Source organism: Pelobates fuscus, chromosome 2, assembly GCF_036172605.1.
Source record: "Pelobates fuscus isolate aPelFus1 chromosome 2, aPelFus1.pri, whole genome shotgun sequence".
NCBI lineage: Eukaryota > Metazoa > Chordata > Amphibia > Anura > Pelobatidae > Pelobates > Pelobates fuscus.
The window spans coordinates 262,591,789-262,606,328 of NC_086318.1; the positions used below are offsets into that span (position 1 = coordinate 262,591,789).

Consider the following 14,540-nt stretch of genomic DNA (forward strand, 5'->3'; position numbering starts at 1 on the left):
TTCTTCCTCCTCTTGGCTTATGCATGTTTTGTTTTGTATGTAGTCCATCTAATTCCAATCGTGGAACTAGTTTGTGTCTTAACTATGTTCAAGTGTTGTGTACATTTCAAGTAGTCTGCCCCTGTGTATTTCAAAACTGTGCCAAGGGGAAAGTGTACAAATAAGAAGAGTTCATCAGCTCAACTCACACAACTGACTGAACATGCACTCAGCAAACAGAGAGCAGGACTAAATATAGAGGGCAAGCTGCAAAGACTTTCTTTTGAGAAAGTAAAGATTTAAATGTGAAAATAAAACACTGATTATTGGGCTAATTATATCAAATGTAATTGAGTTGTAACTGGTCAGAGTACTGGAGTGTCCTTTTAAGGTGTGTATGGTTTTGGATTATGGCCCCCCTTTAAAAAAAAAAAGCTATTGTACTTATTTTTATTTTATCGCCTGGACAATCTCCTCTTCGCAACTATTCTGTCTCCTCTGAGAATATCATCTTTGATCTCAGTCCAATTTAATGCTTCACTCTACCAATCTGATGCTTCTAACAGAAAAGCACTGAATCCAGTGTTTAATGAGTGTTCAAAAAGAAGTACTTAAAATTGTTAGCATGATGTGTGTTCTCTGACAAATATAAATATTATAATTTATTAGATATTGTCAAGTTTTACATTGCCAAAGAAAAGGTACATCACCTATACACCACAGCCAGAACATAAAAGGGACACTCCCATCCCTAAGCTCATTTAGGTTATGTGGCACAAGTTTGTGGGTGCCACCTTACCTTACTGTTGTTGAGCAACAGTTTAATGTTTAAAGTTGGATTCTGGCCAATGGCACCTAGACCTCTAGGCTATCTTCCCCTATGAAGAATAGTACTTACTATTTATTTTTATGGGAGTCCAGTGATAAGCTATGACTGCCAGCTGATCCTCAAAGCCTATCAATGGCTACCTAGCTGAACTTTCCTCATACGGCAGTGCACAGGGTGTGGGAGTGTTCCTGTAAGATGTAATGGTTTTTATGTTTATAGTGATCTATTATGGACTGCTTACCCACTCCCTACACACTCCAATTTAATGAATAATGAACTTAAATAGAAAGTTTAAACAGCTGTTGAAAAGTGATCCACACACATTTTGTAAGAAAAACATACCCTTATCTGGAATACAAAATCCAAGTATTAGTGAAGGTGCACCGACCATCGAGCCTCTGGTGGATGGAAAATACAATTATGAATATGTTCTATTTGCCTACATACAAACGTACTAACTTGTAACAGTTTCTTGGGGACTACTTGGCACTCTTGAGCATTGTGTGGCAAATATGGTAGATGTATTCACTTCTGGAAGTTGAGCTGCTATAGAGACAGGCTGTGCAATTCCTTCTTTTGGCAGCCATGGGGACATATTCTCTGATGTTTCTTGAGTAGGCAGGAGTGCAGGCATTGCAGCTGGCATCACTGAAGCAAGAGCTGATTTTATTCCTTGTGGAAAAGTCAACCCTATGGAAACAGAAATAGCAATGTTGCAATCCAGCAATAACCAAAATGGTATCTGCCTTTAATTCTTATTACAGTCAGTTTAAATAACAACAACATTATACACATACTGAATATGTAGATAAAATAGTTAATTTAGCCATTTCCAAAAAGAAAAGTCCTGCGCTCACTCCCATCACTCCTGGGCGGCAGCAATGACCACATCAGCTCCAATACATATAGTAAAAACCAAAGGGAAAAAAGTTACCCGCACTCTCTCTTTAATCCCTATGTATATTTAGACAAATGGAGGTCATGTAGTTACTCCAATGGCCACTGGAGGGAATGCCCGCCTGCCAATGTCAAGGCAGACCCCCCTAGACGGGTCCTACTCTGACCCTTCACCTGGCTTCCTTGAGCTTTTGGCAAAGATATCTCTAATGAGACAGAAAGGGGTATTTTTTATATACACCCCTATATACTTATTAACCCTTAATAGGGAACACATGGGATGGGCGGCAGAATTGTAACCTAGCTGTGTGATACAAAAAGTGAATACAAATATAAAAAGAAAAGTCCTGCGCTCGCTCCCATCACTTCTGGGTGGCAGCAATGACCACAGTACACATCAGCTCCAATACATATAGTAAAAACCAAAGGAAAAATAAATTACCTGCGCTCTCTCCTTAATCCCAATGTTTATTTAAACAAATGGAGGTAATTTAGTTACTCCAATGGCCACTGGAGAGAATGCCCGCCTGCCATCGTCAAGGCAGATATCCCTAGACGGGTCCTACTCTGACCCTATCTTTGCCAGAAGCTCAAGGAAGCAAGGTGTAGAGTAGGACCCGTCTAGGGAGGTCTGCCTTGAAGTTGGCAGGCGGGCACTCCCTCCAGTGGCTATTGGAGTAACTAAATGACCTCCATTTGTTTAAATATACATAGGTATTAAGGAGAGAGCGCAGGTAACTTTTTTTCATTTAGTTATTTGTTGACTGCTAAAAACAACACAATGTGACAGCAATTAAGAACCAATGACCCAGCTAAACTGTTTTTAGTTATTTAGTCTTCATGATAACTGTGGTAGTACACAAGGTGCCATTCTTCCATCATAAGAGACTTTCTGCTGCCCCTAGCTATAGCTTCATAGTGTCACCTAAAGGGTGGGCCTATGACATGAATCGCATAACCAGAACCGCTCAAAGGGACAAACATGCATAAAAAGTGGGCATGTCTGCACAAAGAATTCAATGGTCAGCCTGGTGTGAATGCGTATTAGACTGCCTGCCAATCATGCAGGATGATCAACCAAGTGTATACTATGGAGACAGCACCCTGAGCTTGGCATGTATGCATCTAATGATGCACTAGCTCTACGTTTTCTAAGCACTTGCGGGTCCACTCCTCTTCTAACCTTCTTACTAGCAGGCAGAAGCTCCTCTTATAAGGTCTGGGACAGAGAATAAGTTGATGTAGTGAGTGTAGAAGAAAGGGAACTTGCCACAGAGTTAGAGAGACTGAAGCAGCAAAAGCATTTGCCTAGTGCGCAAAGTCAGCTTTACATAACTAATTTCATTGTCAACCAGTCCACACCAGTTTTCTTCCCCTACATCCCTCTTAAGTTTCCATAATTAAGCATGAGTATGTGAAGTTTTGGGTTTTTTTTCCCCCTATAGTTTTTTTACTCAATCAATGGGCCTATTCCATAGGCATGGGCCTGGAGCTGCATCCATCAGCCCTTATGTTAATCCGGCTCTGGTTTTGACCCCTTGACAGGAATTTGTAACGCTTCAAAAAGACCCTTTTTAAACTGTGGAAATATTGCTGGGTCTTCATTGTGCTAACTAGATATAAATATTCTTTAACGTATGCACTACGATACAGTAATTTCCACAGGAGTTTCTGGAAGCCAGGCAACTAGAGATATATATGTGACAGCTAGTACATTACGGCTCTCATGCGTGCATGAGGGTTGGCTCCCCCACTTGCCCTGTCCATAGAGCAAGCCAGCAAATGGTAGAATTAAAATGCCGATCCTGCATATGGTGGATTCAGCTAGAAATTTTCAGAGGAGGGCTCCTTCTGATTGCAGGCGACATTAATCTACCCCTGGTACCACGGCAAGACTCCTCTAGTGGAGTAAGCTCTCTTACCCAACGACACATCCACTTGGCAAGGCAGTCTCTGAAACGACTGGGGCTGGTAGACTGCTGGAGGGTGGTCACCCCAAGGACCGGGAGTTCACTTTCTATTTAGCAATGCACAAACATTATAGGCACATTGACTACATCTTTCTGGCATAAGAATTCCTGCCCCTTCTCATTCACTCAGACATAGGGATCATGGCTGGCTCTGACCACTCAACAGCATCACTTACAATGCGCTCCCCCCTTATATAAACCAAGGGAGCGTCAGTGGAAGTTGAATGATCACGGGGCACAACATCAAAATTTGCACACACCGCAAGAAGACTCAAGCCAGGCGTATGTCTTCCTTGATCCGCAAAATTACCGACCTTGAAAACACAAACAAAACACTAGCAGACCATAAAAGTTTCTCCAACGGAGAGACACACGTAGGCAATTAAGAGGCCTCCTAGAGCAAGGCCTCTTACTTATACTTAGGAAGTCCACTAGGTTCTTCTTTGAACATTCCAATAAGACTTGGAAATTACTGGCTAGACAACTGCGAGACAGGCGGTGATTGTGTCATATCCACAAAAATCAGGCCACACGGTAAGGGAGAGACTAGGCTGCCTGAAGGTATCCTACAAGCATTTCAAATCACACTACACAGAACTGTATAATCTAGCCCAATCCCGTCAAGGAGAGGCCACACACCAGCGGCGCTGCATGATCACAGATTTCCTAGATCAAAACGTTGCTAGGACACTGTCAGACAAGGAATAGGAGCAGCCATTGACCATTGAAGAACTGAATGAGGAACTAAAGTTAACTAAAACTCATCAGGCCCTGAGACCGGATGGACTCCTATTGGCATATTTACGCATGTTTCGAGATATCCTCCTGCCCAAGCTCCTGAAGGGAATTAATTCTATCCCTACAGGAGGGCACTTCCCAACGGACTCCCTGGTCACGGTGGTGACAATCATACCGAAAGAGGGCAAGCCAACTGCTCTAGACATCGGCCTATCTTACATAGTTACATAGCTGAAAATAGACTTGCGTCCATCAAGTTCAGCCTTCCTCACATTCATTTTTGTGGTTGATCCAAAAGAAGGCAAAAAACCTAGTATGAAGCGCTTCCAATTTTGCAACAAACTAGGAAAAAATTCCTTCTTGACCCCAAAAGTCAGATGTCTCCTTGGATCAAGCAGCTATTACCCCACTAATTAGAAATTATATCCATGTATGTTATGTATTTGGAAGTATTCATCAAATTGCAGTTTAAACACATGTATGGACTCTGATCAAACCACCTCTTCATGCAGAGAATTCCATATCCTTATTGATCTTAATGTAAAAAAACACCAAAAAAAAAAAACCTTTGCTTTGCCTTAGATGAAATCTCCTTTCTTCCAGCCTAAATGCGTGACCTTGTGTCCTATGTATAACCCTGTTTATGAATAGATTTCCAGATAATAGTTTGTACAAGACCCGAATATATTTGTATAATGTTATCATATCCCCTTTGAGGCGCCGTTTTTCCAAACTAAAGAGATTTAAAAATGTTAACCTTTCTTCGTAACTAAAATGCTCCATTCCAGGGGGCGGAGCCTGACCGCTGAACAGATCAGACGTGTCTCGTCTGAGCTCCAGGATCTGGGCCAGAGAATCGGAGCCAACTCAGCAACTCAGTGCCACAAGCAGCCACCAACCTAAACTGGCACCCAAACTGCCCACAAGATGGGGACACACAAGATGATACCACTCATAATATGGTGCGGCACCGGAGTAACCCGACCAAGGCCTGGGGCCTACTAGAGCTTGAGCCTGGGAGAGACGGCCGCTCCCCCGGGTCTCCGAACGGCGTCCTGCGATCCCCCCCCCCCTTTGGACCAGTGGGCATTATCCCAGTCCCCACGGGCGACCACCAATGATGTCTGCCGAGCCCAAACGCAGACAGGGCCGCAGAGTACAACCCGGACGGAGCGCTCCAAAATGGCGGACAGCCTGCAACCACATGGGCAAATAAAGAATGACCCACCGAGTCCTGCAGGGACCATCGAATGGAAGAACCGGCTAGCAGTCCGCACAAGCTCCCAGGACAAACCAGCAACCTACCCTAAGTTGCAACAAACACCGGCAAGTAGCCGCATGTCGAAAGACAAAGAGGGAAACAAGGGAATTCTCCCTACGCAAACCAAGACACTACTCAAGGCAGACACACACTACCGCAGACAACTACAATACACACAAGCCCTGACAAACTCACCTGATACTAACCAAGCACACCCCAGACCTGTCCGGAGGAGTGAAGGCAGACTAACACCACTGAACTCCACACACTCCATGGTGGCGCCCGAGGCAGACCAAGCCAGAGTTAAACCACTTCACCCAAACGACATACTAGAGAACGTACAATCATATGATTAGAACCTGTATACGTTTAACTATATGCCATGCAAACCTCAGTGAAACAAATCGTAATCTCAAGTATACCTGTGTTTATGCTCCAATTGTTAAAACTGACAATGCTAGTGACGAATATAGTGGAAGCACCACATGCTTAACCATCCCTCTACCATCATCATTATAAAAATTGTGCAGACATTAAATGTGCCATATGTGAAATGTGTGTTGAAATTGTGCACGTGACTGCTATTGTGGCACCACGGCTCATTTGTGAAATCTTGCACACAAAAAAATAAAGAATGTAGAAAAAATAAATAAAAAATGCTCCATTCCTTTGATCAATTTTGTACCTCGTTTCTGCACTTTTTCTAGTGCCATGATATCCTTCTTTAGAACAGGTGCCCAAAGTTGCACAGCATATTCAAGGTGTGGTCTTACCAGCGATTTATAAAGAGGCAAAATTATATTTTCATCCTGAGAATTTATGCCCCTATTTATACATGACAAAACCTTACTGGCTTTAGCAACTGCAGATTGACATGGCATATTGTTGCCTTATTTGTTGTCTAAAACAATTCCCAAATCCTTCTCGTGTGTGGTTATCCCCAATGCACTACCATTTAGGGTGTAAGTTGCTTATGCATTCTTGACCCCGAAGTGCATAACTTTGCATTTCTCTACATTAAATTTTATCTGCCATTTTAGTGCCCAGTCCCCCCAATTTATCCAAATCCCTCTGCAGCAAAGTAGTATCCTGCTCACATTTTACTTTACAAAGTTTTGTGTCATCTGCAAACACTAAAACATGGCTTTCAATGCCTATTTCAAGATCATTTATAAATATGTTAAATAGAAGCGGTCCCAAAACAGAACCCTGAGGGACACCATTCACCACTTTTGTCCAGCCTGAAAATTTACCATTAATGACAACTTGTTGTACTCTATCATTAAGCCAATGTTCTACCCAAGAACAAGAATATTCATCTAGACCAGCGTTTCCCAAGTGGGGTTCCGCAGCATTTTGCCACATCCAACATGGCCGCCGATACGTGCTGTTCCCGGAGTGTCGGAAACAGCAGAGATCGCGCTGTTTTAAGCCCGCCCTGCCATCAGCCCATCTTGCCGTCAGCGCCCGCCTCTTAGACTTAGCTCATCCGTGAGATCCCACCCAGCCGTCAGCCAGCCCGCCCAGCAGTCAGCTATTTTCTATCACTTGTGATAGAGAGTGGAGCTGATATAAAGCTCTGTTAGGTAGGGAAACAGAAAGCTCTGTTAGGTAGGGAAACAAAGCTCTGGCAGGTAGGGGCATTGAAAGGCTCTGGCAGGGGCCATAAACTGTTAACTGTATTTTTCAAAGTGTTCAAATCTTTTTGCTCCAAGTTTAACTCAAAAATCCTGCATACGTTCAGTTCTTTTTAAGAGCGTTATCAAAATCAGCATCCTTTTCAGTCAGGTTGTGAAATCTGTATTTTTTCAAAGTGTTTTTTTTTTTTTTTTTTTTTTAAACCAATAAACAACCATGAATTTGGAAAGTTGGTTAAAGCAGGGAAGATAAAGACATTGACTTTTTTAAGCGAAAGCTAAAGGAGTATCAGAAGAGAAAACAAATTATGAGTGTGACAAACTGCTTGCCAGCCTCCTGCCCACAGACTATGGACCCTGTGAACAAATAATGTAAAAGTCTCTGTTCGTGCAATTGGGATTATATGGTTGGTTTACTGAACAACCACACGAACAGAGACCATTCTGGAGCTTGTTAACACCTATTAACAACTTGGAACGTTTCTCACGCAGTGTTCTAATTGTTCGTCTGGGTGGCCGCAATTCCTATAGACAACCACGAGGTGGTGGCCATCTTGTTCGCATGAACAGAGGCAGCGGTGTTTGGGCATGAATCTCCTGGAACTAAAATCGGATACAGAAACTGCCAAACACTGGACTTAAATCATCGCCTGCGTTAGATTTTATTCAACTTAGAATGGCACTGTTCGATGAGATCATTCGTCTGGATGAAGGGAACAAGCTCCAGGGTATGACTACTGACTCTGTTCGGTAGTTTGTTCATTTTCAAACTACCGAACTAGAAAGACCGCAAGTCCTGTTTTTGTGGAACTGTTTTGGGCATGGGGCCATGCTTGCGGTCGGTCAAAACTATGACTTCCAGGAAATTCCTGAACCCCTGAACCGATCTGGGTGATTTTTGGATAGGTTGTTCACCAAGATCAGGGCTATCAGGGGATGTAATGTGTATGGGGTTTTATGTGTTTTTAAAGTTACTTTTTGGGGTTTCATAAAATTTTATGTTTTTCTGTGCTTGGAGATAAGTGGGTTAGATTAGTACAGTTCCTGATTCAATTATCTCCCAAGCACAGAGGAGGGATTCTATGGTTTGTGTATGGGTGTGTCTCTGTTTTTATTGGTTTATTCACTTTGTGTCCCTGTGCCCAACAAGGTCCACCTGGGTGTCACCCTTGTTGGGAAACTTGCATAAAAGGCCAGTGTGCCGCCATTAAAATGCTATTCCAGCCTACACTCCAAAACTGTGTGTCGTCCTGTTATTGGAGGGAAAGAAGATTTACTCCTGTGTCTAATGTCCCAGCTTGTATGGGATTCAATGGGGAAAGTCCTTGTAAGGACTAGAGCCAATTCCCCATTTGGTACAGGGAGTTCCATTACAATGAGCAAAAAATTTCAAAATGCTAATGAAAAAGGCAGAGGCTTCTTACAGAGTGAGTTACCGCATAGCACTTGCAGGAGAAGCACACACAATTGGGGAATCACTAATAAAACCATGTGCAAAATAAATAGTGTCATGTATTTTAAGTGAGAAGTTGAGTAAAAAAAATATAAGCTGTGCCACTTTCCAACAACACAGTTTTGCGCTGTATTCATGATCTTGCTGATGACATCCATACTGAACTAATTTCTCGACTGCATCAATGTGATGGGTACTCACTGCAATTAGAAGAGTCCACAGATGTTGCAGGACTTTCAGTTTTGTTGGTTTTTGTTAGATAGAATTTTGACAAACAGATTGAGGCAGACTTGCTTCTGTGTTTGAAACTTTGAAAAATAATACCACTGGTGAGAACATCGTTAACTGTATCCAGAAGCTCACAGACACACACAGTATAAATTGGGACAAATGTGTAGATGTGTGCAGTGATGGTGCCAAAGCAATGGTTGGGAAAGTGGCAGGCGCTTGACACGCATAAGAAATGTAGCAAAAAACAGCACCAGTCTTAATGTGTTCTTCATAGACATGCAGTGGTAGCTAGAAATAATTAAATCTCACTTAAAACGGTGTTAGACGAATCAGTCCAGATTATTAATTTTATAAAAAGTCGACCATTACAGTCCCGACTATTTCAAATAATATGTGAAGATATGGGTAGTCACCACTCTTCTCTGCTTTTGCATTCAGAAGTCTGTTGGCTATCACGAGGTAAAGTCCTTGTTAGAATGTTTGAATTGCGAGTTGTTTGCATATATCCAGGATCATACATTTGGATTATCTGATCGATTAACAAACACTCTGTGGTTATCCAAAGTAGCATATCTTGCAGACATATTCACAAAATTAAATGACGTATGTTTATCACTCCAAGGAAAACCCACTAATATTTATAAAGAAAAATAAAATATTTTCACTGTCCCGTAAGCGGCAGTTTTGGACCACATCTGTAGAGCAAAATAATTTGAACTCTTTGCCAAAACTTAAGGATTTTCTTGAAGAATCAGAAATTGAACTTGAAGAAGATGAACTTTACAATAAAATTATAGACCATCTTTGCAATTTAATCACATCTATTAATCAGTATTTTCCATTCTTAAATGAAAACAATAATGAGTGGGTTTGAAATTCATTCATAAAAGACAAGCCAGACATTTATTTTTATGTAGATTTTGAGAATCTGATTGATATAACTTCTGACAGTGAACTAAGCCAAAAATTTAAAGAAGTTGCTCTTATTGCTTATTGGGGTGATCTACGCGAAGAATACCCAGAATTGTTCAAGCGGACAATCAAAGTTCTATTGCCATTCGCCAGCACATACTTATGTGAAACTGGATTCTCGCTCTACTCTGCAACAAAAAAAATCAAAATCGTCTTGACGCAACTGCAGACATGCAAATACAACTGTCAGCAATTAAACCAGATATAAAAAGAATTTGCCAGTAAAAGAGAACATTACACTCTGCTCATTTAAAGGTTTTCGCTGCGCTACTCTACGGCGCACATTTTTTTTGTTGGGGTTCCAAAGTTTTGCTATACCATGTCAAAGCGTTACTAGGAAAAAATTAATTGGGAAACCTTGATCTAGACCAATTTCTTTCAGTTTGAAGACTAACCTATTGTGAAGAACCATATCAAATGTCTTGGCAAAATCCAAGTGGATCATATCCACTGCAACACCCTGATCTATACTTCTACTTACTTCTTCGTAGAATGCAATTAGGGAAGTTTGACATGACCTATGTTTCATAAAACCATGTTGATTATTGCTAATAAAGTTCGTCCCAGTGAATTCCTGAATATTATCCCTTAATAGCCCTTCAAATATTTTCCCAGTCACAGAAGTTAAGCTCACAGTTCTATAATTTCCAGGCAAGGATTTTGAACCCTTTTTTAAATATAGGAACAACATCTGCCTTCCTCCAATCCGGTACAATACCTGAAACAAAAGAATCTTGAAAAATTAAATACAGTTATTTAAAATGTCTGCCTTTTTCTGGTCTTCATTAGCTAACAGACTCATCTCTTTTTCCAGTGTACCTACACTCATTTTTTGTTTTTTTTAGAATGGATGTACTTGAAAAAAATGTGGGGGTTGGTTTTGCATTCTTTTGCCATCAATTTCTCATTTTCTAGTTTAGCCACTTTAATTGCCTATTTGCAACCATTATTGGCTTCTTTATATCTTCTATTAGATGTCTCTGATTTGTCAGATTTAAATGTCCTTCTCTTATTTTTAATCTCTTGTTTTACTTCTCTACTAAGCCACATTGGTTTCAATTTGTTTCTTTTATATTTACTACCCAATGGTACATACTGAGAAATGTACCTTTCTAATATTTGTTTGAAGAGTTTCCATTTATCCGTGTTTTTTTCACTAAGGAGTTTATGCCAGTCAATGTTGTAGAGCTGCCCTAATCTTATTAAAATTGGCTTTTTTACAATTATACGTTTTAGTATACCCCACGTGCTTTTGCTTTGAGTTTATTAAAAAAATTACCATATTGTGATCACTATTTCCCAAATGCTCCCCTACCTGAATGTTGGTCAAAATTGTTTGTTATAACAAGATCCAGAAAGCATCCTTTCTAGTTGGTGCTTGTACCAGTTGTTACACAAAGGTGTCATTTAAACACCTGATTCCCAGGGTGTGACCGAAAGCTGAACCGGATGGTCGCAGAGTGAGAGAGCTCCGACTGCCAAGCTCGCAAAAAGGATAATATTAAGCATTATAATCATACCCACAAATACCAGGGTCACCTACTAATACACACAAAATGCAGGTGACAGTACAGTCAGCAGCGGCAGACTTACGGAAATATATAGCTGAAATAGGTAACCGCACCTCACACCTAGAAAACAGAATGGAGGAATTCACTGCGGTCCACGACTCTATGGCTGACAAGATGGAGGAGCTAGAAAGCAAAATGGAACCCTGTGAGTACAAACTTATGGAAATGGAGGACCACTCGCGCAGCAACAACTTGCGGCTGCGCGGCATACCAGAGGAAGTTCCCCAAACAGAGCTCACAGCCTATGCCACTGAGTTCTTCCACTCCATGCTGCCAGACATCCCGACAAATATGCTGATCCTGGACAGAATCCACAGAGTGGAGAGGCCTGCTCACATACCTACTTCCACTCTACAAGATGTCCTGATGAGGATCCACTATTTCCACGTGAAAGAACAGATCCTCAAAGCTAACCAGACCGGCAAGAATGGAAAGGAGAAATTTAAAGATGTCCTGATATTTGCAGACCTCTCAGCGGAAACCCTGCGGAGACGAAAATCTTACCGAAATGTTACGGAGACCCTCCGCCAACACACCATTTAATACCGCTGGGGATACCAGGTGAATCTCCTGATCCACAAAGAGGGCAAGATACATGTGATCACCTCTAACCAAGAGGGTGCAGAGCTTCTGCAAACCTGGGGATAATCTGAGAACACCTCCAACACAGGATCGACACAAAGCAACAAGATCCACGGGGAATGGAAAGTCAAGGCGAAATACCCAGCGACCGGCACAATGAACAATATGGGACATTCAAAGACAGGCACAGGTTTGGTTTAAAGGGGCCTATTGGACTGGGAGGGCGGAGAGAGGGGACCAAATCCCTACAGACTAGGGGATGGGGGATTACACCCACGGGCCCAGGTATTGGGGAAATACAGGTGGCATAGCTCCTTGACTTGTAGAGCATTGGCAGAAGACAGACACGAAAGAGACAATGCCCATGGGGACCCATGACAGACACGTAAGAGACAATGCCCATGGGGACTCATGGCAGACATAGACTGCCCCTCCTCTCCCGAACCCCAGACAAGACCCTCGAGTAAAAGCCTCACCTGTACAAGCGCATAGCGATGAGAGACGGGTCAGGGAAGGGAAAACACAAAAAAAAAAAAAAAAAAAAGATATGGGTATTTAGATGTGTATATACATGTAAATATGTATGTGTGTGTAAGGATTCTATGCACATACAAAAAACCTGTGCCAACGATGCACAAAGCGTGGGAGGTCTGACCGTAGCCAGGTGGGCGACAGGCAATACCCTAGAGGGCAGACTCCACGACTATAACAAGACGGACTACAACCCCTTCACAAGAACCAACCCCCCTGCAGACTCCACCGACTTACAGTGTTAGCAGTTACCGAGCTCTGGCTATCAGAGAGTCCAGACCGTCCGGACACGGCCACCTACCCAAGGAGGTCAACCACACGACCTCCAAGTTCACATCCATGAACACCTCAATAGTGGTGTTCGCATATTGTTTTAAGTTACTGTTGTTTATGTCCCGATGTCGCACGGCTAGTCCTCCCCTTAGCTACACACTCTATGTATCCCTAGGTATACAAAGAGCTCCAAAACAGCACATTCAACCACTAAAACTATTGTATGAAGATTTAGACGCACAACGTTAGAGGTCTGAATACCCCACACAAAAGGCACACCCTACTTAAAGACCTCAAGAACACCCAGGCAGACATAATTTGCCTGTAGGAAACACACTTCCAATCCACCACCAGTCCAGTCCAGGGGAAGGCAATGTACCCGCACCAGTTTCATGCTACCGCGCCCACAAAGCGCAAAGGGGTTTCCATTCTAATCAGCCGACACCTGGCCTTTGACGAAATAACAGTCAAAAGAGACCCACGCAGCAGGTACATAATATTAATCTGTACTATCAACAGTTCTACATATACAATAGTCAACACTTACATGCCGAACGCAAACCAAGGCGGGTACCTCCATAACCTCATGAAGCTCATAACTCCAATGCAGACAGGCACAATGATCATCTGTGAGGATTTTAATCAGTTTCAAGACCCCGCGTTAGACTCAACAGCGAAGCACTCGTCCCATAGAACCAAGGTACTCCACAGGCAATGCAAGTCCCTAACCAAGCTCCTACAGGCACACGGTCTATACGACGCATGGCGCACACTGCACCCAACTGAGAGGGAATACACACATTTCTCCCAGGTACACAACACGTACTCAAGGATAGACGGCTTTCTCCTACACAGCGCACACCTGAACCGAGTGGTGGCATGCGACATAGGGGACTCCACTTGGTCTGACCACAACCCGGTTGAGCTCACAATAGCAGACCATTACAACTACAAAAATAGAGGCCCGTGGAGGCTCAATGACCAACTCCTCAATGATCATCACTTTGTCCAAACACTACAACAAGACATGCATACATACTTCCATTCTAACGACACCCCCGATATCACCCCGCTAACCCTCTGGATGGCTCACAAACCGGTTATCAGGGGCATACTAATAAGACAGGCATCTCACCTTAAGAAACAACAACAACACTCATACATACAGAACCTAAAAAGGTTACAAGACCTACATAGAGCCAACCAAATCGCCCCCTCCAAGACCACGCAAGACTCGATCACCGACTTTCAAAAACAAATCAACACCTCCAACTTCCAGAAAGCAAGCTACGCACTGAAAAAACTGAAAGCAACCACCTTTGTCATGGGCAACAGAGCCAGCAAAACTCTGGCTCAAAGCAGAATCCCGTACCTGCTCTCCCCCCAGGGACAGAAACTGACCCAACCCACACAAATTTGCAATGAATTTGCAACTTACTATAGCTCCCTATATAATCTAAAAGACAACCCACAAGTACCCCAGCCGACCCAGAGCTCCATCACAGAGTATCTCTGCAGAATCGACATGCCTAAACTCCAAACACACCAAATAGCCCGCCTTGCGACTCCCATTACTACCCAAGAGGTAACACAGATCATCGAGTCCATGCCAAAAG

At 42.6% G+C, this 14,540-nt stretch overlaps 1 protein-coding gene across 1 annotated transcript in view; it reads right to left on the reverse strand.

The window, feature by feature from the left end:
- Positions 1-14,540, reverse strand: part of LOC134586288 (centromere protein J-like) — a 132,672-nt gene that overhangs the window by 95,448 nt on the left and 22,684 nt on the right. The window contains exon 3 of the mRNA XM_063441773.1: positions 1,268-1,498. Within this exon, the coding sequence (XP_063297843.1) occupies positions 1,268-1,498 (231 nt within the window). The remainder of the gene's footprint in view (positions 1-1,267; positions 1,499-14,540) is intronic.